Raw genomic sequence first — 27598 nt, 5'->3', positions numbered from 1 at the left:
GGCATTTGTCCTATTTCAGCCTCAGCACAATGAAAACTGCAACCTTTGTCCTTGACCGGTGATTTTTTTTTTTCACAGAGCCCAGGCTGGCATCAGACTCACTATGTAGCCGAAGATGACCCTGAACTAAACTTTCTGCTTCCACTTCCTCATGTGCTAGGATTATAGGAGGGAGCCATCACACTTGGTTATGTTACTCTTGAAACTGAACCAGGGCTTCGCTTTTGCTAGGCAAGTCATCTAATAGCCGAGCTATGTTTCCTCTCCTCATGAATTAAGACAGTCTGGGTTTTAGCAGAATGTTATCTGGTGGGTGACATACCTGTTTGGAAGGTGATGGCTGCCAAAGGTGGTACTTCCTCCAGGCCCCACAAATAACCTCAGTCCTTCTTCTGCAACACATAAATTGGAATGCTTGTTAAGCATACAGTTATCAGACAACTCTCAAATAATATGGATATTGTAGCAATTCACATTTTACATTTATTAAATGTATCAAAGTTTTATAGAGGCTTTGAAAGAGACAACTGGAAAGGCAGCCTACAGCTCCTCACCAACTTCCCCAAAGCTCCTTTTCTCTGAACAGGAATGACAGCTCTTTCTACACATTTTCATGAGGTTTAATTATTTCTATTTCCAGCCAGTTACACAACAAAACAGTCCACTGTTAAGTGTTCTCTATCCCACCAGTGTGAGTAATTGCACCTTTCAAGTTGGTGGCATATAAATTCTCAGCTTCCGTGGAAAATGAGAGGAGAGACTCCAAGATTCTACTCATCACTGTTTCAAGACCATCAAATGAACCAGGGACATGACAAAGTGTATGGACACGACAGCTTTCTCCAAAACTGATCTCTGCTCCCCAACCCCACCCCCACCCCTCGTTCCGGGGACTGAGCCCAAGGCCTCATACATTCTAGGAATTTGCTGTACTACTGAACTAAACTAAAGTTTGTTCTTTCTCCAGAGTCACCAGCCTTGGTCACAGACAAGTCACAAACTGTCTTTGCTTTTGTGGACACGGAGTTGACTTTACAAATATGCGGTGGTAGCCCAACCACGTGGGCTGACACAGAGTGGACCCAGCACCCTTACTCATCCGTTCCCCGCACACCTTCTGCACTGGAATCGAGGCTGAAGTCCTGACTCTGCAGGATTTTCTCTACGACGTCATCAGCATCCACTCTGGTGTCATCAACCCGCTTTAGCTGAGACTCAACAGAATCCTGCTTCACCGGGCCCCTTTGAAAAGAATCACACTTGTTTCCACCTTTTGTACTGCACATGCTATGAAAATAAAGATGTTTTACATGTAGAGTCCCCACGAGGGAGGGTACCTGGTGAGTTTCTCAGGGGCTTCTTCTTCTTTATCGGCTGGGTCAGGATTTGGTTCAGCTGCGATTTGCTCAGTTTCATCACATGGCTCCAGAATGCTCTCAATCCCTGTTGATGTACTTCCCACTGAGGTATTTCTTCGGTGGCAGAACTCGGAGAAACTGGATGACCGGGAGTGACAAGTGCTATACCCTGCCAGTGGAAAAATCATCTGGATATATCAACAATATCAGACACACTACAATCTAACCTTTTCTTTCTGTATGTGTATACATGTTGATATGGGTGCATGCACACGTATGTGCAGATGCACATGTGTGAATGTGTGTATAGAGATCAGTGGTCCCTGTCACTGACCACCTTGTTTTTGAGACTGGATCTCTCACTGAGCTTAGAACTTGCTGATTTGGCTACAGTGGTCCTTGAAGTTCTTCTGTCTTTGTCTTCCCAGCACTTAGATTACAGGAACGAACTGTGGTGTCTGACTGTCATGTGATTGCTAGTGACTGAACTCTGGTTCTCTTGCTTGCATGACAAACACTTTACTGAACCATCTGCTATCTCTTTATCCCACACCACAGTAGTTTCAAGTTTATTACTGAATTTTATTTTGTTTGGAGTCAGGCACCTGCTATACAGCAAGCAGAGGCTGACCTTGAACTTGCCATCCTTCTCTCCCAGCCTCCCCATTGTTAGGATAACAGGTATGTACCACAACACCTGCGTTCAGTCACTTTAGAACAGTGGTTCTCAACCTGTGGCTCACAACCCTGCTGGCAAATATCTCCAAAAATATTTACAATACAGTTCATAACAGTAGCAAAATTACACCTATGTAGCAATGAAAATAATGTTATTGTTGCGGTCACTACAACATGAGGAACTGTATTGAAGAGTCACAACATGAGGAAGGTTGAGAAGCACTGCTTTAGAACAACAAGGAGCTGAATCCCACTGTGGGCCTCTACCTGATACTTTGGACTGCTGGCTTGCATAGCTTGATGTTCTAGAATGTCCCCAGGCACCAAGTTCATCTGGAACAGAGGCACTCTTTGCTGAAAGATCTGCAACAAGTCAAATGATGTTGTTATTACTACCAAGTCAACATCTAATTTGTAATCTAACCTACAGATTTTATTACTTTGCAAGTTCATAATCAAGGAATGTGAATTATAAAGTGATAGATTCCTTCAAATTGGTACAATGAAAACAACTACATTGCAAGAAATGAAAGAATGCAAGAACATTTTAATTCATTGGAAAGTTAGGGTACTTTCATAATGTGTGTGTCTTAAAACAATTAGGGTTTTGTGTGTGTGTGTGTGTGTGTGTGTGTTCAACATTTCTCTAATCGATCTTATTCTTACAAATTCTCATGAAGCTGCTGGATTTTGGTATTTTCCCCCCACCCTTTACTCTAATCTATCTATCTATCTATCTATCTATCTATCTATCTATCTATCTATCTATCTATCTATCTATCTATCCATCCATCCATCTGACAGGGTCTCATATAAGCCCAGCTATCCTTAAATCCACTCAGTAGTTGAGACTGGCCTTCAACTCCTGATCCTTCTTCCTTGCTGTCCCCAGTTCTGGGGTTACAGGCGTGCTCCACCATGCCCTGCCACTTTAGTATTTTGTTTTGTTTTGATTTTAGGTAGTGTTGAGGAGATCGTACGTGTTCAGAATTCACACCAGTAATGAAATAAAGGTGCTTTAGTGATTTAATGTCAGCCTTCCTAGTGCTAGGCTATCCAGGGGGCAATGTTATAACTTAGCAACACAGCATAGGGTATAGTACCCAGGATGAAAGTTCTTAAGAAACTGGTTTCAAGGTTGGAGATGGCGCAGCTGTTTAGAGCACGGGCTGTTCTTCCAGAGAACTTGGGTTCAGTTCCCAGAACCCACACAGCAGTTCACTACCACCTGTAACTCCAGTTCCAGGGAAACAATACCCTCTTTTGGTCTCTATAGGCACTGCATGCCCCTGGTGCATAGACATGCCTACAGACAAAACACCTAAACACTAAAAATAAAATCAAGAAAAATCTTAGAAAAAAAGAAACTGGTGATAGTACAGTTTGAAAGTAAAAAGACAAAACAGTTCCAACACTGTTTCCAGTAGGTCCCTATGTATGCTCATAGTCTAGATAGCAATTATGTACTTGTAGAACTAGCCATCCTCCAGAAGACAGATCTGTGACTGTTTAGCATTAGTGTAAAACACTTGGAAACTGGAACTGTTGTTAACTTAGGAGCAGAAGGAAGCAGTTAAGTGAGATAGTTGCCACAGCAGTAATTCTCTAAATGAGACAGATGGTATATGATTGGGCCAACATGCAAGCCACTGGTCCTTTGTAAAGACTCTTCATGTCCAGGCAGAATGCCAGGATCCCTAAAATCTCTCTACAACAGCCGTAAACCTAAAGGTTAACTCCAACAAAAGCCTTTCCAGGAGATAGTTCATGGAGATTCCTGTACACCCAAAACCTATCCCAGCATTGGGTTCAGATCTCAGCCATCTGTCTCCTGGTTTTCAAAATGTATTCAATCCATATAAAAGTTTATTAAGCTCTTATCAAACCAGTTGTCTATGGTATAGGTGAAAGTGAGGCATTGGGGACACAAAGTAAATGAGACAAAACACATGCTCAAAATTTGGAAATAGAAGCAAAGAGAATACAGTGTGTCCAGCATTAACCAAGGTATTAAGGACTCCAAAGGCCAGTGCATACAATACTACACAGGAGGAGACCTCAGAGAGGAGGCTAGCTCAGGATCTGCCAATGTAGGAAGAAGCCTTTCAGCTCGCTGAGGAGGGAAGGGCGTAGGGCACAACAAGCTTGTAGAGCAGCAAATGGTTTGGTGCAGTCCCCCGAGCAGTGGGGAGATGACCAACTGGAAAAGAGGCTGAACTTGAGCACAGGCCAGCTGATGAAGACCTTTCTGCAAGCTGAATGAAAGAAATACTTCAATGACTTTAAGACAGGGCGTACCACTGCAGGCTATACTGTGTGAAGATCACTTTAGTAAAGGGAGAAGCAGACTGGGTGAAGAGTGAAGGTTTTTATTGTAATCCAGCTGAGAGTGAGAGCTGTTTAGCATAAATGGTGGGATTCAACTACTGTGCCAGGGTACCTGAGCAGTAGGTGAAAGAGTTAGGCAAATCTGCACTGAGTATGTAATACTGACAATCAATGCTCATCACATTCTGACCTGTCCCTGGTCTGCTGGGCTATAAAGCACCGATCACAAAGAATCCCAAGTCTGGCTGGGGAGAAAGATGAGCTCAAAAACTCAAGTAATCATAGGTGTCATGAAGTGGGTCTTCCCTAAAATATTTGGAAACACATATTTGTGAATGGAAAGTATTTAACACACATTTATATTTATGAGGAAGTTATTATAGGGGTGAAGATCAATCACGTTGCCCAGAAAACTAAGTAGAGGGGACCAAACCCTTGTGGAATATCAACAATGGAGAGGAGGCGGGGTTGTTTTTATGCCTTAGTTTCTGTGTTTGAAGGAGTGGGGACATAGCCCAGGGCCTCAAGTGCACAGGCAAGTGTTCTATATCATAGCTATAGTTGACACTTTAAGGAAGTTTCTTCTTAATTTTTTTGTTATTTGAGAATTTCATGTATGCATATAATGTGCTTTGATCAAATTTGCCATCTATTCCCTCCTCTCCAATTCCTCTTGTACTTCTCCATCACTTTTCCCTACCCACTTAATGTGCTGTGTTCTTAAATCCACTGAATTCACTTAGTGCTGCCTCTATGTGCATGAGTGTAGGACCATCTACTGGAGCATGGGTAGCCTCTGAGGGGCCACACCCCTGAAGAAAACTCGATTTCCCTCCCCCAGCAGGCGCCAATTACAAACAGATTAAAAAATTCATTACATTTATTTATTTATTTATTTATTTATTTATTTATGTGTGTGTGCCTGCTTGTGCGTGCATGCCACATGGTATACACATGGAGGCCAGGCTAGACAACAAATAACTAACTAGCTGTTGGAAAACATCTGTTTCCACTAGTGGGTCCTAGGGATTGAACTTGGGTCATCAGAATTGGCAGCAAACGCCTTTCCTCACTGAACCACCTTGCTTGCTCAAGAAATCCCTAAGAATCGGGAAGAGGAAAAGTCATGAGCCCAAATAGCCTTCTTTTGACACAGCAATAAGAAAAATAATGAATCCAAGCAGTACTGATTTCTAGTCGTTTGTCTACATAACTGTGATGCATGCCCCAAATATGTATTCTCTTGATGCTACTTCTGTCTACCTGCTGTCTGTCTATACAATACTAGACTGCTGGAGTCTAGAAGACAACAGAAGATAGAGAAGATGGATATTATCCTATCAAAAGGAATAATAGGGTCTACTTTATATTTTCCCACTGTAGACAACAGCTCAGGGTATTTAAGTGCTGAATGGGGAGTTAATGGAAAGCTTAACAGTATTCATAAGATTAGCTGATCTTAAATCAAGAAATCCATTCTCAAAATTACTTATAAGAAACCCTATCACTGCACATTTGAAAAAGCAGTGAAAATGTTAATCCTAGTACTTCACCTTTCTTTCCAACAATACACTCTGTTCCCATAATTTGGGAGACAGAAGGAAACTCTTATATCCTTTTCTTGTGGCCAGATTGGCACCCTGCCTACCCTGCTTTTAGCAACCACAGTAGATTCTGCCTCTCCTGGAAGATGTCTAGGGAAGTGGATCTCAAAGTGTGCTCGGGGCCAGCAGCAGGAAACAAAGGAGCTGAACTGGTGTGCATTATAAAGTTCCAGGCACCAACTTGGATTGACCAACTAGCAATGTGTTTTAACACCCTCAGCCCCCAGGTAAATCAAATGCACAGCGAGACTTGAGAAGCAACAAGAAGGGAAACAGGAGAAGCAGCACCAAAGAGCTGACAGGCGAATGTGCCAAGCATGAGGGAGGAATGGGGAAAATTGGAGGTTCTTGTGTTTGTAAGGAGTGGATACAGCCAGTGAGAGGCAGTGTTAGCGCAACATTCAGCTGTCACTGTCAGAGCACTTTAAACAAGTACTTTAAACAAGTGAGTACTGGCTCGGCTGACGTACTAACTGTCAGATTCCAAGTCATGAGTGCATACAAATTTACGTGTGGGTGGGTTGTAGGAATTTCTTTTTACATTCATTTGTTTGCTTTTGTGTATGTGTGTGTGTGGACATGCATGTGCCACAGAATTCATGTGGAGGTCAGAGGATAATCTGTTCTCTCTTTAAACTGTGTGGATTCCAAGGATTAAGCTCAGGTCATCAGGCTTGGCAGCAAGCACCCTGACCTGCTGAGCCATCCTGACCGCCCCTCGGGGTTTAGGAATCTATTAGGAATAGTATCATTTTTCAGAAACTAAAGGATTGGGAAGCTCTCTACTCATACCTGCTATTCCAAGATGCACTTTGAGAGTCTCGCCACCTTTTCTGTCCTCCTCCAGAGACTCGGGTTCCCCAGCGATTGGTATTGACATGGATGTGGAGGGAGGCCTGTAAATAGACAGTCTAAGGATCAGATTTGAATCACATGTGAGCCCGAAGGTTTGAATTACTGTTAGAGAGTCATGGTATGGTCAGTACCTGGCCTTGGCAAGCTGCTTATTACAGTTAGCCTTTTAAGGATGAAATAAAAGCCATTAAATAATCCATATGCATCTTTTAGAACCTGAAACCTGAACAATAAATGTGGGAGAGATTTTTATACAAAGATTTTGTTTTTATCTTTGTATATGTGTATGCATGCATACATGTGCAGGTGCCTGCAGAGACTGAAAGAGGGTGTTGGATTCCATGGAACTAGAGTTACGGATGATTGCGAGCCACCTGACATGGGTGCTGGGAACTGAACTTTGGTCTTCTGCAAGTGCTCTTAACCACTGAGCCATCTCTCTCACCTGTGGAAAAGGGGCTTTTATACAACAAAATACTTGGAACAGAAAGAGCACTGTCTTGTGGAGTTCTAGAGAGAGAATCCAGTTCTAGAGAGAGGTGTCATAGTCCTGTAATTTCAGGAGGTTGAGGCAGGAGGACCAGATCATCCTTGGGCACACAGCAAGCTGGATACCAACCCTGGCTATATGAGCCCATGTCTTACAGCCAAGGCAAACCCTTCCATAGCTCCATCGCCTAGCATGATGCCCAAGGCTCTTCACAAGTCCAACTTAGAGTGACCTCTTTAATTACCAATAATTGTATTTTGACTTTTGTTGTGATATTTTGGGGGTATAATTTTTTTAGACATGATCTCACTCTATAGCCCTGGCTGGCTTAGTAAACTGCATGTAGCCCAGACTGGCCTTGAAGTCGTGAAGATCCTCCTGCCTCAGTTTTCTGAGTGCTAGGATTACAGCCTTGTACCACCAGGCCCAGCTAAGTTACATGTTTGAATAACATAAAGAACTTAGTTGAAGAAAAAAAAAAACTCCATTAAATATTTCATGGGAAAAATATATAAAAGATTCATGCAGAGAATGGAGTCTACAATAACAGTCATAAATCATCAGTGACTGGCCGGTGTCTGCAAGCCTGGATTCTTAAACGTCAGTCTCTTCCCTTCCACAGGTGATTACAGCCACAACATACCTAACACTACCATGAATTTGGCACTCCTGTCCTGCTGTCTCAGAGACCCGGGAGTCATTTCTGCCGAGTACTCGAAGACGGGGGCAACTAGCATTCAGACAGAACAAGCAGACCATGGCCTGTTAGTACAGCACACTCAGAATCTGAAGTCTTAACTAGGCTGCTACAGTTCTGTTGCCCAGGACAACCCAGTTCAGTGACTAACAACCCAGTGTGTGCTGGCTCTATTCTATTGCTCCTTTTGTTAAAAAAAATGTATAATATTCTTTGTCAGAATCCATTAATACAGCATAGTTGCAGATTAAAGAAATGAGAATTATTTTAATTTTAAAGTAATGCTCAAAGTCTGTGAAAAAAAATGACATCATTATGTACTGGATATTCCACAAATATCCCGTGCACAACAATGCCCTGTGTGTGAGTCAACTTGTTTTCTCTTCCAGGAATGTCTCTACTTGACTTTCACGCTTAGTGTACATTCTTATTCATCATAACTTAGCCCAGTGCCACAACCCCCTCAGTGAGGACGTTCTGTCTTTCAAGGAACAGTGGTGGTTAGAGTCCCTCCACTCTCTTCCCCTGTAACACTGTGTGCTGTGTGCACATCTCTCATGTCAATGGGGCAGCCAGCAGAGCAGGGCATGCATCTCTGTGGTAGCTATTTACCTTCGGTTCCACACAGACACACTTGGCCAAGACAATTGCTTTGTCTCAGTTTCCTCCTTTGTAAGGGAAGGATTTGGATCACATCAGAATGCTTTGCAAATTCTCTTTTTAGATGTGTGTTTTGTTGTGTCTTACATCTGAGCTCTGAATAATTCCTCTTGTGGCTTCTCAGGGGAGAAACATTAACTAATGAAACGGTCACACAATCTACTGCTTCTGTCCTTATTCCCATCAGAGCTCCCTCAGATTGTCTCTTTTCTACCTTGCATCATAATTAGAGCATTTACTTTTCACCTGAAACTTCCATAGCCTTTTATCTTATTCAGAAGGTAACTGGAATCCTTATTCTAATGGCCCACAAGATGACCATCTGACCTCATCTCCTGTTACCAAGCTCTTCACTCCCTCTGCTCGAGATAGGTAGGTCTCCAGGCAGTTACTTGAGCATTCTGGGAACAGTATCCTCTCTAGGCTTTGCTCCATATTCCCTCCACCTTGAATACTCTTTCCCTAAATATCCATGTTGCACGCTTCCCACCTCCTTCAAGTCTCTACTCAAATGTCATCTTAAGCAGGGAGACCTCCCCTGATACTCAATATAAAAGCTCTTTCCCGCTTGCCCTGCTCCCCCATCAGTATGCCTATTCCCAGGCTCCTACTCGGTTTATCCTTACTTGGCTGTTTCTTACAGTATAAGCTCTAAGGTGGTAGAACGCATTGTCTTTTGCTCACTGCTGTCTCCAAGGTTAGAATGCAGTACCACACACTGTAAGGCACCTACTGAGTATCTGTTAAAGAAGTGAATGAGGAAATAGAAAGGAAATTAAAACCTCAGTTTGTACAATTTCATCTCAAACCTGAAACCCAAAGATAGCAAATCATCCATAACTTGCATCATTCTGGGAGTGGTAAGCTTACTGGGTAATAGGAAATAGTCACTTCTACGACACTCAGGTCAGTCTACCACAGTCTGCCTACAAATCTGCCTCGATTTGATTCATAGTTGCAGGTGAACAATCCACTTACTGGTTATCAACTTACGTTTTAAAACATGGGTCACCAGACATCAGCTGCATACTGATCCAAACCTAAACAAAACAGCGACAAATGCCACAATTAGAAGTGATTCTCCAGAAGCCAGCTTTTGCTAATGTGTATTTCCCCTGTGACACCCAGTATTATATTTTCTATCCAGAAAGCATTAAGTGAAATGAATGTTTGATGAGGGTATACCCAATATTCAATTAGTGCTTTATGTATGGACTAAAAATCACCTTTAATGTTCAAGACCTTGTGAAAGAGATAAGAATGAAAAGTAAGCATTTCCCAGCAATAATCCTTCCTTAGCATGTGTCTGTGTCTGGTTTGTCTGTGTTTACTCTAGATTCCTGTGGGATGTAAATATTTGATAATGAGGCCCTTCAGTTCCACAGGCTGCGGCTTCATGGGATATCTGCTCGTGGCTCTAAAAGGCAGGGAGCCTTTGCGTCAGCGTTGGACCAGGACTAAAGCCTTGCTGTTTCCTTCTGAGATGCTGATATTCATTGGTTGCTAAGCTACTTTTAAGAATCCACCACAGGACAATAGCACTCCTTTATTTATTTATTTATTTTTCTGAGACAGTCTGGCCTTGAACTCACTATGTGTCATGGGGTGGTCTTAAACTTTGCCTTTTCCTCTTTCCTGAGTTCTGTGATCCCAGGCGTGTGCCACCATATCCTTTATGTGGTGCTGAGGATTGAACCCAGGGCTTTGTGTGTGCTAGGCAGCTTCCTGAAACCAGGCAATATTCCCAGCCTCAAATTCACACTCTTGTGGGAAAAATAATAATAATGACATTCCCGATGATAGTGACTTTAGAATTTATTTTGTTTTGGCTCTTTGAGAGTCTCCATATTCCAGGTTACCCTCAAACTTGCTATGTAGTCAAGGATAACCTCAAACTTAAGATCTTTCTGCCTGCATGCCCTTAGTGCTGGGATCACACACATGTGTCACCACACTTGGATTGATTTGGGAACTCATGTTCCAGATATAAACTGCATGTCCTATACACATCATCTCATCTTCAGCACTCCAACGAGAGAGCAACATTCTCATCTTGAGACCACAGAGCTCAGGGGATATTTTCTGAATCAGAGCTGGCACAGGGCAGAACCCAGGAACACACTCACTGAGTTCATAGTCATAATGACAAAGAGGACACTTAAAGATTATTGAACACTTTCCAGCTAATGTTTGACCTTATCATCTTCTACAACCTTATTTCATTCATAGCCCTCTACCCAGAACCTCCACCACTGTCCCTTTCTTATTTTATTTTTTCCTTAATTCTCAGAGCTGTCCTGTTGTGTTGGTTCTCTTACTGCCTCTTCTTTATACAATTCTCTAGTCTGTTTTCCAACTCTACAGGACTGCACTCGTGACTATCGGAAGGTCATGGGATGGAAGAATTGTGTAGTGAGGCAGAACAGAGAATCACAGCGATAAGAGATAAGCTGAGCTTTGTTCTTAACACACCCTACAGCTGTTTCTTTGTATGTTGACAAAGATGGTCCATTAAAGGGAGCGATGACTAAGTGCAGATGATCCAAGGAGAAAAATCCTTGATTATGCCTGTGTGGATTCTAGAGCCCAAGCGGAAGGACTGACTTTCTTCTTCTTTTTTTTAATTTATTTTTTACATTCCAATCCCAATTCCCCCTCCCTCCTGCTCCATCCACTCCCCCCCTCCTTCCTAGTGTAAGGCCTCCCCTAGGAAGTCTACTAAGACTAGGACTGACTTCTTACAGGAAGAGGGTCATGTCATCCCTGTAACCATAGGCAAGACAGCAGTCATGCACTGTAATAGGACTGGAGAGACAAGTAGAGTGTAAGCCCTATGCAGGGATGATGAGGGTATGTGAGCTTAACGAGTTCTATCTTTTCAATAACGGAGAAGCTTAGTTGAGGTAAAATGTGGGGTATGAAAATACCTTGAGGAAAAAGGCAGGAAGGTGAATCTCTAAACTGGGACAGGAGGCAGAGCATGGCTGCCAGCTGGAGGTGAGCCCGATTTCAGTAATGCCCACTCATCTGTGTGTCCTCCAGTGACATTCAGCTCTGGACAGACTTGGGGAGGACACAGGCAAATCAAGTAGGGTTGGAGATCTTCAGGGACAGCAATAGGGTACTGGAGTGGTAACTCATGGAGGAGAATTGTGAACTGTGCACTCTAAGCTGGTAAGAGGGAGGTGGGAAGAGGCCTGGCAGACCCTGAGAAAGGGGTAGGGTTGAAGACAGCTGTGTGAGATGACCACGAGGGCTGGGGACATGGAGATGGTGGTAGGAGAGGGGCGATTGCCTAAAATTAAAAAGCTACTTCAGTGTGGGGGAGATGACTTGATGGTTACAGCACTTGTCACAAAAAAAGGACACACACACACACACACACACACACACACACACACACACACACACTCATGCACGCACGCAAAAGCAGTGGTATTTAGAGATGGGTTATTTGTTTTTTAATATAAGAAATACATATATTTTTAACTGGAATATTTTTATAACTTGTTTGGGGTCATTCAGAATGAATAGTATAGTTGGTGGGTTTTGAGAAGGGGGCTTAGAGGGCATAGCAATATGAAGGCCACCAAACAGCAGATATGCATGCTGGTCTCAACTCCATCACCCACTACTTCTCTTAAAGAAGGCACCTAGCCTCTGAGTCTCACCTCCATTATATAACAGGGATTAAAAAAAAATCAAAAAAACAAAAAAAACAAAAAATGGTTCCCTATCTGAAGTGGTTTGAATAAGAATGGCCCCCACAGACTCATGTGCTTGAATGCTTGTCCCATAGGGAGTGGAACTGTTAGGAGGTGTGGCCTTGTTGGAGGAAGTGCATCACTGTGAAGGTGGTCTTTGAAGTCTTATAAATAAGCTCAAGTCTGGCCAGTGTGACAGTCTCCTTTTCTGTCTTTGGATCAAGATGTAGGACTCTCAGCTCCTTCTCTACCACCATGTCTGCCTGTATGCTGCCATGCCCCACCATGATGGGGTAAAACTGTAAGCCAGCTCCAATGAAATGTTTTCCTTTATAAGAGTTGCCATGGTCATGGTGTCTCTTCACAGCTATAGAAACCTTAACTAAGACACCATCTATCTAGACTTGCCAATCTCATGGAGGTGGGGGTATGTGTAAGGGCGCTGAGAGATTTTCAGAGGTATATAAAAACAAAATCAAATAGACTTGAAGTTCATAGCATGGTTCTCGTTTAACTTCCTCTTTTCCTACATTGGTTTGTTTGCTTATTTAGGCTTTTCAAGACAGGGTTTCACTGTGTAGCCCTGGCTGTCCTGGAACTCACTCTGTAGACCAGGCCATGTATCTAATCATCATGTTCCCTCTCTCCAACAAGCAATCTGTTGTAGTCGTGGTATGTTCACAGCACCAATGAGAAACACTGGACCATAAAGGTGATCATTACTTTTCACTGCTTCTATGGCTTCCAAGTGTCTTTTCCTAGGTGTGACGGACGGTTCATGACCTCAATATGGAGTCCCATTGAATCCATGACAACAGATACCTGTGCTTAGTTAGATGCAGAAAATCTCTTTTATTGGCATGTAAATCTTGAAGAGGGCTTACTTTAAGAATGGAATTGTCCTGTCTTGTATTTTTGGTATCATAGCCTTCCAGTAAACAGCGACGGGTGGTATTTCCTGATCCAGCAAACTCTGCCAGGTTTAGATCTGCAAAGCCCAGCTATGAAAAGAAAGAGAATCATATTAATAGACCACTAGTAGGCTCTATCATATCTCCTTAAAATAGACATTCAACCCATGAGTCTTCTCAAACCTTTCAGTTCTTGTCTTCTTACTACTACCCATTTTATCATTTGCTTTATATAGGTCCTTAATTTAGTTGCTTTTAATAAAAATCTACTACTGATTCTATTCATCTTTTATCATGGGCTTGATGTGCTGTGCTGAATACATTTCAGTACACATTAAAATAAATATGACTGTGACAGTACAACTAAGGCACATCAAAAGGCAAAATCACTCACAGTAACACCTACATTCACATTGCACTGTGGGGATAACGGGCAATTGTGCTCCTGTGCAGCCACGCCCAGACTCTCAATCCTCTATTCTGGATCCTGCCCTATGCTGAGTTAGCCATGGGGGACTACAGATCATAACAGGTTAAGTTCCCATTCTCTACGAACTCACCAGGACTCAGGTGAGCCTCTTCCCTTCTTTAGTAGGGGCCTCCTTTGCTCCCTCATCTTCCTGCTAACCAACCATCCTTCAGCTGCGTCTCTCTATGGACGCTGCTGCTTCCCTTGCTCACGGTTCTGACCCACACCTATCCTCTCTGCTGCTACCCAGGAGTTCAGTTCAAACTTGTTCCTCTTCCACACTGCTACCCAGAAATGCCATTATCAAAGCTTGCTCGAGTCTTTTCCTCTGATGTGCTTAACTCAGATTCACTGTTCAACTGTGCCCCAATATCGTTATTTTAGTAGTTTACTCCTACATAACTAAGTGTATACATTTTTTATGAACAAAAAGTGAATTAAGCACATCTCTATGGACATGTAATAAGCTGCATAATATGTTTCAAACATTGCTGAGGTTTTTTTTTGTGTGTGTGTGTATAAAGTATGTGGTAAGTATGTGTAGGCATAGGTACACACATCCAACAGTGAGTGTGCGGAGGTCAGAGGGCAACTTCAGGCTTTGGTCTTCACCTTCCACCATGTTTGAGGCAGCGTCTCTTGGTTGTTTGTCGCTGAGTTGTACGTGCTAGGCAAGCTGACCTGCAGGGATTCTCCTGGCTTTACTTCCCATCTCACTGTAGCACAGATTCTGGGTTTACATATTCTAGGGGATCTAAACTCAACTTTTTACACGTGTGTGGCAAGCATCTTCCCTATGAGTCAGCTCTCTAACCCACCAGTAGGGGCATGCAAGAGGATGGTTTTAATTGCATATTGGAGCATTATTTCAGTAGGTTTTTTAAATTAATTTTTAATTTTTTTGTTTTTACATCCCAATCAAAGTGTTCCCCCCTTCTATCTTCCCAGGTCACACCCTCCCCCAACTACTCCTCTTCCATTTCTCTTCAGAAAAGGGCAGGTCTCCCATGGATATCAACCAAACATGGCATATCAAGTTGCAGTAAGTCAGACACCTCTTCTCCTATTAAGGTTAGATGAGGCAACCTGGTAGGAGGAAAGGGTTCCAAAAGCAGGCAACAAGAGTCAGAGACAGCCCCTGCTCCCACTATTTCAGTAGTTTTTAGCTGGTGTGAAAAGAGTGAAGAAAATAGCTCAGAGAATCATGGAAGCCCAATGCAGTAAATCAGGCACACTCTTAGACATAGGCAAGAGCTGCTGAATTTTCACATGGTTAGTCCAGTCTTTCTGCCTTTTAGTGGAGCAACACAGGAGGAAAAGCCAGCATGGGTCCATGCAAAGAAACATTTGAGTGAGCATGTGAAGACACGTGGGACTTACTTGATCATCTGTTATCAACACATGCTATTTCATACATTCTCTCCCCTTTAAAGCTCCAGGACTTTTCCCTGCTCCCTGCTCATCGATGGCCTTGTTGCCTATTTCACTCAGAAAGTAAGGGCGGTCCAGAGCACTGAGCTTCCAAAAATGCTTGGTGCCAGGCGCAGCTACTCACCCGCCTTCCCACTCATGTCTACGGATGACATGGCTGTGTTCCCTGGGGGCTTCTTGCCTCCCATGCTTATGTTATAGTTTTTCCTGCTGCCTGACACTCTAATTTACCCCTTCTCTACTAGATATTCCCACCAGCACACAAATATGCTGGATTTTCTCCTGTTTTAGGGAATCAGACAAACCTGTCCCACATCTCTCCAGATTACTGGATTATTTTTCTGTTCATCCTCCACTAAAACAAAAACAAAGAAAAAAACCCCACAAAACAACCAGTCTTTAAAGAGTTGTCTATGCTGCCTCTGATCATCTGACCACATTAACTTTCTCCTTCCCAGTTGATCCCTTAACTCTGCTAGCCATATGTGCCAAGGTCAACTCAAGGCCATTAATGCTTTTAAACTCACTTTTAGATAATCTGGTACTTTCCAGTTCCATTCACATCAAGGTTCAAATGGTAGCAGTCTAAATAAAGTCTAGCTCCCCGTTAACTTACCATCTACTGTGGCAGTACTGGTTTTATACTGTCACTAAGGATCTCTGTTACAGATTGCATGCTTTTGTTTCTCCAGAATTTCTATGTTGGAAGTCTAACACACAATAGGATGGGATGGAGTGGGGGCTTTGGGAAGTAATCAGGCCTTGAGACTGAAGCCCTCATGAATGAATGAATGCATCCCTCCCCCTTTTGGTGCTGGGAACATGTCAGTATGTGCTCTATGGCTGATCTGTACACTAAGGTCTGGATGAATGCACTTTTAGCAGAGGACAGAATTTTCATGCTTGTTCTGAAATCTGGCACATGGTGACATATCGAGAAGCTGGTCATCTGCAAACCAGGAAGTAGGCTCTCCACAGACACTAGACCTGCTGGTATTGTATGCTTAGACTTCTTCTCAGCATCTAGAATGATGAGAACTAAATGTATTTTCCTTACGTCAGCCTGTCTGTTGTACTTTGGTATAGCAGCAAAAACCAAAAGTGACATGCCAATGTACCTTTTATGTGCCGTACTCTTACGTAGACCCAGGAGAACAATGGGGAGCGGGAAAACATATTCTGACTTCAAAGAACTCACATTGCAGACTTTATAGCATGGTGCCAGAGAATCCATACCTCCTTATGACTTTCTTTGGCTTCACCAAGATAACTGTCACATGAATATCTATGTGTATGCACTTCCTATGTATGTCTCATAAATCCATCATACATACACACCACATTTGTGGCAGGCATTAACCTATTTAGAAAACATTTTTTAACATTCGTATTCCAAGTAACATTAGGCATTAATTAGGAATATAGCATATTTTCCCCTTTTCTGGTGCTGGGTTTGATGGAACCCAAGGCCTATTTGATGCTCTTCCTTAAGCTCTCCTATAGCACTGCCTGTAAGTGCTGTGGTAAAGGAAGACACAGTTATAAGAGAGGAGAAGAAGAGTTCTCATGGGAAGGTATGACTAAGCCGAATCTTTAATGATACATGAGTTGAAAGGACAAGGGCTGGGAGGAAGACATGCATGGTGTCAAGTCACAAGGCAAAGAAGCTAAAATAGCATGAGATGCTCCAGGAAGTTAACGATGGCAGTATGCCCCGTAAGAATGAGGGGTGGGGGAGAAATAACAGAGACAGACAACACAGGTGGCAGACAGAAGAGGCGAGGAAGCAGAAACAATGGGCAAACCAAAATGGATTTTATTTATTAGCTTACAGAATTTCCAATTTCCTTTACAGTCAGTGGATAACTACTGAAGAACTAAAAGTGGGGAATGATATATCATGTTTTATTTTAGAAAGATCACTCTGGCAGGACTAAGGAAGATGGAGTTAGACAACAGAGAGGACAGACTAAGCAGGAGGCCAAAAGGGGCTGTCAATAGAAAATAATGCAGGCAGTAGTCTCACAAAAGGAGGGAGAATATCATTTTAAGAACTCTTAGAAGAGAAAATAATTTATGAACAGTTACCAGCAACAGACCTTGTTGTTTGCCTGCTCAACCCTCAGTGCCCCAATCGTCCTTGCTCAAACGTCCTTTCCCTCAGAAATTCAATGTCCTTACTTATCCTGTGCACACAGAGCCCATAACATTGCCGCATTGTGGTCAGTCTAGCTCAGCAACAGCAATCCATTCCTATGGCCACAGGTGGTTGGGGTGGACATATGGTCCAGTCATACTCAGTAAAACATACAGGGGAGCCATCTGAGAGCATCTAGGAAATTCTTCCTTACTCAACAAAAATACCACACAGAGGTATTTTCTGCACATGAATTGTGTTGCAAAACAACAACAACAACAACAACAACAACAACAAAACAAAACAAAAAAACCAAAAAAAACTTGAGCAACTAGACACCCGATGTCCAGGTGTAGTGTTGACCAAGAATAAGGGAGTCACAGAGGGAAAGGGGATAATGGATCTCTGACCACATTCCTCAGTCAGTGGATTAACCAATTATTGGATATTGGTTAATATCCAGATATTGGAGCAGCAATATCTCATTTCTATTTGTTTTGTGTCATCAGTAAGCTATAGTGTTAAGAAAACCAGAGAACATTTTCCAGTAGGGAGGCTAAGACTAAAGGGTAACAGCCCATCATAAGCTCTCAGAATATTATTTTTTAAAAAAATTCATTTATTTTTATTATGTGTATGGGTGTTTTGTCTGTATGTGACCTACATATGTGCACCAGGTGCATGCAGTGCCTGAAGAGGTCAGAAGAGGGGGTTGGGTCCTCGGGAACTGGAGTTAGAGACAGTTACAGTCACATTTGTGTGCTGGAACAGAACCCAGGTCCTTTGGAAGAACTGCCAATGTTCCTCACCACTGAGCCATTTCTCCCAAAAGAGTATTGTAATACTTTATTGTTAGATCCAACTATTCAATCTCCAATTTGCTTTACTTAAAATGAGTCAAGCTTGAGTTACAATTAAAAGCCTACAGATTGCAATAGCAACATTATGAATTGCAAAAAGGAGTTAGAGAACATCTACTTACCTTTGCATAAGCTTTGCCACCTTTTAATTCCTGCAAATATAGAAAACACTATGAGGACATTATATGATGAAGGATTTAAGACTAAATGTAAGTCACATGATTCTGAAGTAGATATTTATATGCTAGTAAATGTCATAGACAATAAAATAGACTGATTTTAAATCCAACTATTCAAATCAATAAAAACACCTTAAAATGACCACATTTTTCACTTTGCTTACAGCTTTATTTATTTAGTCAGATTTTGATATGGAGTCTCTCTACGTTGCACAGACTGGCCTTGAGCTCCTGGAGCTCAAGTAGCTCACCTCAGCTTCCCTCAGCCGGGACTGTAGGTCACATTTTTTAATTTAGGACAATGCACATCTGTGAGAGCTAAGACTAAAGTGCTTGGGAAAATGCTTCCCACCCCACACACTTTTTCTTCCTATCATCATGGACAAACTTCCTTTCACTAAAGTCACTTTAAAAACACTTTTACTGAGAGACTTGTTCCTTCTTTTTTGCAGCTCTGATACTGAAGCATTATCTATTATTTCTGTCTTTCACACCGTGAATTTAATTAAGTCCAGACAGGCTACAGGAAGCTCTATTATTATTTACGAATATCTGCAGTTCCTTCCCATTCCTGCCTCTATTGCTTTCCTCCTTTCTTTATTTCTTTTTTCTTTTTTTGGTTTTTTGAAACAGGGTTTCTCTATAGCTTTGGAGGCTATCCTGGAACTTTCTCAGAAGACCAGGCTGGCATCGAACTCACAGAGATCCTCCTGCCTCTCCCTCCAGAGTGCTTAGATTAAAGGCATGTGCCACCACTACCCAGCTCCTGCCACTGTTTCTATTCCACATGAGTTATCGCAAGTTTTTCTTCACTGGGTCACTTCACATCCCTTAATAGTGCCATTCTTAAACAAAAGCAGATGTCCTCTAGGTGTTCCTTGGATCCTCCACTTTATTATTTTCATTGTCGTTCCTCTATGGTCAAAATTCAAGACTTCTGACCAGTGGGGACTGGGAGGAGTAGAGAGAGGGGAAACTGTGGTCTGGATGTAATGTATGAGAGAAGAATAAACAAGCACATGAACAAACATTGAAACGACTTGAACCTCTTCCTGCTGCATTCTGTTCTAGTCAACCCTCTCCAACTGGATCTGTCCTCATTTTCCCTCTCTAGAAGCTCAAGATTCCCAGTGATTTTTACTTTGTTAAAGCTGAAAGCTCTGTCTCTGTCTTAGCCTCTCAGCTTGTGATGGGCTTGACCACTTACCTCCTTTCTTACACCATTTTCCTCTCTACACCTCTCTGACACCACATCGGCCATTTCCCTCCTGCTTCCCTGGCTACTGTTCCTCCTGCCTCTCCATTCCTTCATCTACTCCGTTATCTAGCTTCTGCAGAAAGGCTGCTAGCTGTACCTTAAGTATCTGCTCTTTCTTTTTATGTAATAGAGTCCTGCACTTTTGTAGGGGAACCTGTAGCCACACCTGCTTAGGGGCTGGCTACAGGTCTGCCTGACCACGCCCTCTGCCTACACACTTTTAATTGGGTATCTGATTGCCAAAATAATGCCCATCTCTGTGTAAAACTACTACCCCCAAACCAACTTTGAGATATTAAAGTCAACTTTCCACAGCAGTAGCAGCAGCAGCATCTTATAAAAGGCCATGAATCTCCTTATTTTTATTTTTTCATGACTCTTCTTATTAGAATCTCCCAAACGAATTGGGCATGGTAGTATATGCTTATTATACTCTCTGCACTTGGGAGGTAGTGACAGGAGGATCATGAGGTCCTGTCTCAAAACCCCACCAACCAATCCACCAACCAATCCACCCACCCACTCACCCACCAACATGCTGGGGCAATAGCTCAGTTGGAAAGAGTGCATGTTGCACAAGTATGAGGACCTACCTAGTTCAGATGCCCAGCACACATCTAAAAAGCTAGGTGTGGCCACATGTGCCTGCCACCCCAGTGCTGGGGGCAGGGCAGAGAGCAGAGATGCCTCCTTAATTTTCAAAACCAATTGTTCTTCCCTAAACTATTGTTTCTCCATAGCTTTTTATGTGTGGCATTTATTGGTACTAAACTAATTTTATTTTGCTAAATTCTTGCTCTCTGTTACCCAATTCTCACCAGAAAGTAAAATGTAATAGTTCCAACTCCATTCCAGTTCATTCGTCTTATCAGACCCCAGAGCAATACTTGGCACATGGATGGCACTAACAGATTTATTGATTGGTGACTGCTTTCCTGTGTCTAGGCAACAGTGTTCACTAACAAACTCTGGTCTTTCAGATCTGTAGACAAAAATGGTGTCTATTTGTAGTTTTAATTTGTGTTAAGATTGGGTATATTGTTTGTTTAAAATACTTTCTTTTGGAGGGGGATATTGTCGGCTGTCAACTTCTCAAGTGCTGTTGATTCTTTTATACTGTGTAGAGGTGTTCTTTCTGTATTAATTAGTTTTTTTGATATGATTTACAAATAGTTTCCCCTAATTTGTGACTTTACTTAATGACTTTTTTTTTAATGGTCAATGTGTTTAAATAGATGAGTTCTCTGATCTTTCCTTTGTACAATACTTAGGGAAGGTTACATGGAATAAACTCAATGCCAGGAGTAGTCAATACAGCACAAGACTACTGGTGACTTCGCAACCTCTCTTCTGACATGTTAGAACCTACTAGTCACCCGACTACAGATGGTGGTCACAGCCTTTTAGTTTTGTGTGACCACACACTAAGTTCTAACCAGAGGGATGTGTACAAAAGACCCATGCACCATTTTTGAATCATGTGTGTGTGTCCCTATGCCACTAATCAAGAGAGAACAAGACTAGAGCTGTCCTCTTAGATCAAAAGATGGAACCATATGCTAACAATGGCAGAGCTACTATCTTTATCTCAGTTTCCGAAGCAACTTCCATACCATTTTGTTTAAGCTTATGACTTTTTTGGGTCTGTTTACCAGTTTAACATATGTGTTTTGTGCTGGTTAGGTTTTTGTCAACTTGACACAAGCTCAGGTCATCTGGGAAGAGAAAACCTCAATTGAGAAAATAACCTCCATCAGATTGCCTGTAGACAGGCCTATGGGGGCATTTTCTTAATTAATGATTGGTGTGTGTGTGTGTGTGTGTGTGTGTGTGTGTGTGTGTGTGTGCACGAACTCGAGCACAGCTCAGCTCACTATGGGTGGTACTACCCCTGGGCCGAGGTGAATAAGGAAGCAGGTTGAGCAAGCCACAGAGAGCAAACTAGCAAGCAGGGTTCTTCCATGGCTTCTGCTTCAGTTCCTTCCTTTAGTTCCTACCCCGACTTCTCTTCATGTTGTACACTTTAAGACTAAACAAACCCATCCCTCCTTAAGTTGCTTTGGCCATGATGTTTATCACAGCAAAAGAAAGCAAGCTAAGAATGTCCTAACGAGTATACCAAAGCTCCATAATATAAGAAAGGGTTTATTTGAGTTTTGTTCTGCGTCACTGCCATTTACAGTTTCTGTTTGCTTTACTACAGCTTGAGCTTATTTAATTTATAGTTGGGCTTTACTTTAAGTTGGTTATATGCTTTGTTTTCCTTAGCATCCAAAGACTAGCTCATCATCCTTCAAGCATCATGATTAGAACTCCACTCAGAAGGGTTCAATGAAAATACAGCAGCAGTCAAAGCAGTAAGATGAAGGTAGGTTTTTTTTTTTTTTTTTTTTTTTTTTTTTTTTTTTTTTTTTTTTTTTTTTTTTTTGTCAGCTAAGCCATACATTCATGAAGAATCAAGGAATACCGCATTATTTGGATGTAGAGATTTAACATTGTAATTGCCTAAGGTCTCACAGTTGGTAAGTGGCATGCTTGGGGCTCAAAGGCAGGCTGGTATGACTGCGTCTGTTGCTAAAAGTCTGCCTTTGCTGTACCACACTTTCTCTGCAGAAGCCTTCACTCAATTACTGCTGCTCCAAACACAACTATTTTCATAAAGTCTAAATCTGTAAAATCATTTCTGAACACCTACATTTATTGTACTCTAACTGAGTGTATTAAGCAATATAAAAAAAGGTTGGAATAAAGCCACATACATCATACTGCTATCAACTCATTCAAAACATGGGACAACAAATCTAAGACTATAGCTTTTTAATCCGATACAGAAAGATGCAAGACCAGAGTGAAAAAGAGCGAAAAGACTTATATGTACTCTGATAACTTAAAAAAAAAAGAATATATAAAGCTGGGCGTGGTGGCATGCCTGTAATCCCAATACTTGGGAGGTGGAGGCAAGGAGGATCATGAGTTTGAGACAAGTCCAACCTACATGTGAGTTCCAGGCCTGCTTGAGCTACAAAGTGAGCCCTTGTTTCAGGAAAAATCAGAAAAAATGTGTATAAAATGTAAAATGCACATTTGGGTTTTTATTTTTAAAGGTGTGGTCATATGACATAGCCTAGACTGGTCTTCAATTTGCTATGTAGCTTTGGCTAGCCTTGAACTTGGCATCCTTCTGTCTTTGCCTCTCCAGTTGCTATGATCACAGACTTGTCACTACCATGTTTGGTTATGAAGTTTATATTTTAAATATGGTAGTTAATTCATTTGTAGCAGTGATTAACGGATTCTTCTTTTTTATTAAAAAATTTAGGATCTTCTATATGATCTACTCAACCTCATATGTGAAAACAAAATACATATAAACAAGGACAGAGATTTGCATTTGATTCTTCCCATTACCATTTACTAACAATGTAAATTTGGGCAAGTTACTTCATTTCTCTGAGCCTTAGTTTTTCTGAACATAGAGAAAAGGACAGCCAATTCCAGGGCTGCTATTAGACATAACTGAACAAAGTCCCCAGAACAAACTTCAAAGGACAGAGATTTGGTGGAATCTGGCCCTGAACTCCAGATCAGGGCCTCTCTTAGTGCTAATCAGAGAAGCTATTCCTTGCAGTAGATGGCAATTAACCCAGAGACCTTCAACAGGTCAATATGCAGAGAATATGAAACTTTGGAGTGTTCATCACGAATGGGGCATCTATAGCACACTGTGCATCCCCTCAGGCTCAGGGATCTATGCAGAAAGGGGCCAGAAAGACTGGAAGAGCCAGAGGTAGTGGACAATTTGAAGGACACAATAAGACAGATGCATGTAAGAACTCACAGTGACCATGACAAGCATAGACAAGACCTGCACAGGCTTAATCCAGGCAAATCCCAGCATGGGTGAGGGAAGTGGGGAAAAAATCCAACAGTAGCTGACTGGTGGGGAGATAATGGCATTTGATAGCTGCTGCGAGAGGGACAGTCAGTTTTCTTTAAAGCTGTCCCACAGTCCAGGGCAGGCCCCACTCCCAACAGCAATTGGACAACACAAACTAGGAAACTCAAAGTTGGGTGGGTAGGGCAGTGAAGAAGGAAAGGGTATGTGAAGAAGAGCAGGACTGCAGCATAAGTGTGTCAAAATACATTGTATGACATTTTCAAAGAATTAACGAAAACGTTATGTAAAAAAAGGGAAGAATAGAAATTTGATAAATGACAGGATATAGACATGCACACTCCCAAGCTACTACAAATGTGGTTAACACTCACTATGTGCAGTATTTCTTAGAAGAAAGTTTTTTGACTCTTGGGCAATAACCTTAGGTTTCCCACCATATTTTCCACAGAAATTTAATTTATTGCTAGAATCTCGAAGTTAAGTTCTACCGTTAAAGCAGATCTAAATAAAGTGACTCAGTGACTGTAGCTAATTATGGTTTCTGAAAGAGGAGGAATAATAGGCTATTTTTATACCTTCCGTACAGACACTCTGTAGATACAAGGATCCAGGATGCCGGTGGAGGCACTGGCACTCATTTTGCACATAAATGAGAATTTCTTTCTCCAGCGAACACAGTTTGCTTGCACCACCTCCCTGGATAGGAAAAACAAAAACCAAGAAGCCAATTAATTGCTTTGTTATAAGCACTCACAGTTTCACTCACATCTACTACACGAAGTTATATAGATGTTGGTACTTTCAGGGGCTGGAAAGATGGCTCAGTTTGTAAAATGATGGGTCTGCAAACACAAGGACTGGACTTTAGATCATGTGAAAGCCAGGTGCCTGTAATTCCACCATGTGAGAGACAGGATTTCCCTGGTGTATGCTGACTAGCCAAACTAGCCAAAACCCAGGGCAAGCTCTGGGTTCAGCTTGAGACCCCGACTCTATATATAAGGGACAGAGCATCTCAGTCATGCTGCGCTTCCACACTCAAGCACACACAGGAGTACATAAAAATGCAACAAGTCAGTATTTGCAGGCAGTGGGACATGAATAACTGGCCATTAGAAATACAGAAATTAATTTACTCATCAATCAGTTTAAAGTGACTCGTCACCACTCATTTAACGTATATTTGTTTTCTCTGTGTTGGGTACACCTCTAAATGCTTAAAATACAAGGTGAAGGGCAGAATTCCTAACCTTGTAGGACTTCGTGCAAGAGACAGAAATACACTCAAATACTCTAGCTTCTGTCTATTTCAGTAACATGAACTACCATTTCAGAGTTTACAACATGATGCTTAATCTCACACCAACTCTAAAAGGTAGCTAGCACTTCCCTCACTGCACAGACCAGGAATTCAAGCTGAGGAGGGGAGTTAAATCGATGTTATTTAGGGGGTGAGTGCAGGCATCACATGTAAGTCAAGCCTGTTTAACTAGAAGCCCCTTGTACACAGCCCTAAATCTGCTGTTTTTCTAATAACTTTCCTCTTTCAAATGTCCTGACTTTTACACAAGCTGTTCTCTTTACTGGGTAGGTCCAAGGGATTTAGCCTTAGAAAGCAAAAATAATTACTCTGTGGGTGGGTCATAAATAGAGAAAAATGGAAAAGCAAGAGAATGAATGTTTTCTAGATTACTCATCAGTCCAAGGGAGGTTTTTTGTTTTTGTTTTTGAGACAGGGTCTCATTATATAGTCCCATTGGCTGGAACTCACTATGTAAAAAATCCACAAATTTCTTTTTTTGTTGTTGTTTGTTTTTCGAGACAGGGTTCTCTGTATAGCTTTGGAGGCTGTCCTGGAACTAGCTCTTGTAGACCAGGCTGCTCTCGAACTCACAGAGATCTGCCTATCTCTGCCTCCAGAGTGCTGGGATTAAAGGTGTGCGCCACCACCTCCCACAGAATAATACTTTTCCAAGGTTTTGTTTGTTTGTTTTTGTTTTTAAAGGCACCATTTCACAGGAAGAGAAAAAACAAGCATTCAAGGACAGAAAACTGGTGACTAACTTAGCAACTAAAGAACCCTGAACCCAATGCTGCTGACGCTGAAAGCCAAGAGTGGAATTTTAAATGGTTCTGAAATAAAACGAAGGAAGAACCAAAGGTGGAGGGGTTGACTGAAAGCAGTTTGAGAAGCAGCCAGACCTGACCCCTGCAGGAAACTCAGCTTTATTATCCTGACAGGGGGATCGGGTGATGCTCTGGCCTGCCTGACCCCAGGGCAGGTCTCAGTGGCACAACGGCATATTGACAGGAGGAGGGAAGATGGATGAATCAGTGCTGACCGCTCTTCTCTAGCCGGCTCTGGCAACGCTGGAAACAGACATGAATTCATCAAGAAAACTCCGAAGAGATGGACACTGAGGGCTCCCAACAAAATGGTCCAAGCTATCTCAACCTGTAGTAAACAACCAAGATGCCAAGCACCCTCCATCTGCACAGAGCTTTGCCGGCTTTAGGGCCCCAGCTACAGCTAAGCTGGCACCGTATGAGAAGCTCTCACCAGGAAAACCAGATCAAGATGAACAGCACAAAAGGCAACTTCAACCAGACAGAGCAGGTGCTGGAAGAAGAGTTTTCAAATGAAAAACTTACAGGATAGGGTGATGGCCCAACTGCCACAGTTATCTTTTGACATCCACTCTCACACATAGGCACGTGCATACATGCACACACGTACACACACAAATACACGTAATAATAAAATGAAATCATATCTACTACACAGGACTAAGATGGTATTTAAAGCAACAAGAAGATCATGGGCCCCTAAAACATGTTAATGGAAACCAAAACTACTAGGCATGGCCTTCCCTTTGTTGATTTGGACTTACTCTACCTTTCTCAGAGCCCAGAGGTGAGCCTTCATGGACTACACAACCAGGCTTCCTGCTGTCTACCTCGTATTGTGTGTGCAAAAGGAGCAGCACCAGAGGGCTGAGGGCAGGAGTGAGGAGAGAAGACGATGCTTTCACCCTCTCGGCTGTTTCCTTCTTAGGTGTCTCAGAAATGGATGGTTGTTAGGGACTGCAGTTTGTCCATGTGCTTGACACGTAGACCACAAACTACTACATTAAAATAAGAACTGGAAATTAAAAAAATATTACTAAGTACTGAAAAAAATCTCAAAATAAAGTTACATGTGGGAGTGCCAGTATGGTGACCCACACTTGTAATCTCAATAGTGAGGAGACTGCAGGAGGACACCAGTTTGGGCTGCACTACAAAAGTAGTTAACACTGAAAGCCAATATTTTCTAATTGTTTTAAATATTCACTCTGTGAATACTCTTTATTGTCTAATATACAAAAATCAAACAACCTCTATTTGGTCAACTTTCTGTCACTATACTCAATTTCTGAGCCAAATCAACTTACAGAGTGAAGAGGCTTCCTTTGGTTCATTGTTGTGGGGTTTCAGTCCAGGACTGACAAGCTCTGTTGCACTGGGCCTGTGGCAAGGCAGCCTAGTGTAGTGGGAACATGTGCTGGAGGAAAAGCCTCTCCCTCCACAGCTAGAAAGCGAAATGAGGGAATGGGTCAGAGTTACACAACCCCTTTGGGAGCATGGTTCCTAATGACCCAAAGTGCCCCCCATTTGGCTCCATCTCTTAAAGGTCCCATTTCCTCCTAATCGTGCCTTGCTGAGAACTAGTCTTTGGATCCAAATTACAGCTGCATCTTAAAATGTTACTAAGCTAAATATCCTTGGTTTATGTTTTATTGCTTTTTATCTGTTTGTGAAATATCGGTAATTTCCCAACTAGACTAATTAGAAACACATACTAGTTTTTTTTTTTTTTTTTTAAATCTAGTTTGAAAGACCCTTACAATGTGGCATCTTTATAAAGGTTTCATTTACTGAATCTTTTGTTGTTGTTGTTGTTTGTCTTTTGAGACAGGGTTTCTCTGTGTAGCTTTGTAGACCAGGCTGTCATGCACCACCACTGCTCAGCTTCATGTACTAAATCTTTTTTTTTTCCAGATTTTTTTAATTTGAATTAGAAACAAGATTGTTTTACATG

The 27598-nt window shown here is 42.0% G+C and overlaps 1 protein-coding gene across 2 annotated transcripts in view; it reads right to left on the bottom strand.

The window, feature by feature from the left end:
* The window catches only part of Fam102b (family with sequence similarity 102 member B), a 53013-nt gene that overhangs the window by 7228 nt on the left and 18187 nt on the right, over positions 1-27598 (bottom strand). The window contains exons 2-10 of one of the 2 annotated variants that reach the window (XM_027395537.2): positions 24093-24213; positions 18305-18352; positions 13259-13375; positions 9664-9710; positions 6761-6864; positions 2304-2399; positions 1338-1527; positions 1115-1242; positions 323-392 (exon numbers count right to left, since the gene is read on the bottom strand). In XM_027395537.2, coding sequence (XP_027251338.1) covers positions 323-392; positions 1115-1242; positions 1338-1527; positions 2304-2399; positions 6761-6864; positions 9664-9710; positions 13259-13375; positions 18305-18352; positions 24093-24213 — 921 coding nt within the window. The remainder of the gene's footprint in view (positions 1-322; positions 393-1114; positions 1243-1337; positions 1528-2303; positions 2400-6760; positions 6865-9663; positions 9711-13258; positions 13376-18304; positions 18353-24092; positions 24214-27598) is intronic. The other variant, XM_027395538.1, reaches the window with a different exon arrangement.

This window comes from Cricetulus griseus (assembly GCF_003668045.3).
Source record: "Cricetulus griseus strain 17A/GY chromosome 1 unlocalized genomic scaffold, alternate assembly CriGri-PICRH-1.0 chr1_0, whole genome shotgun sequence".
NCBI classification, from domain to species: Eukaryota; Metazoa; Chordata; class Mammalia; order Rodentia; family Cricetidae; genus Cricetulus; species Cricetulus griseus.
Note: the sequence above shows the minus strand (reverse complement) of the source record. Positions and strands in the feature narration are given on the sequence as shown.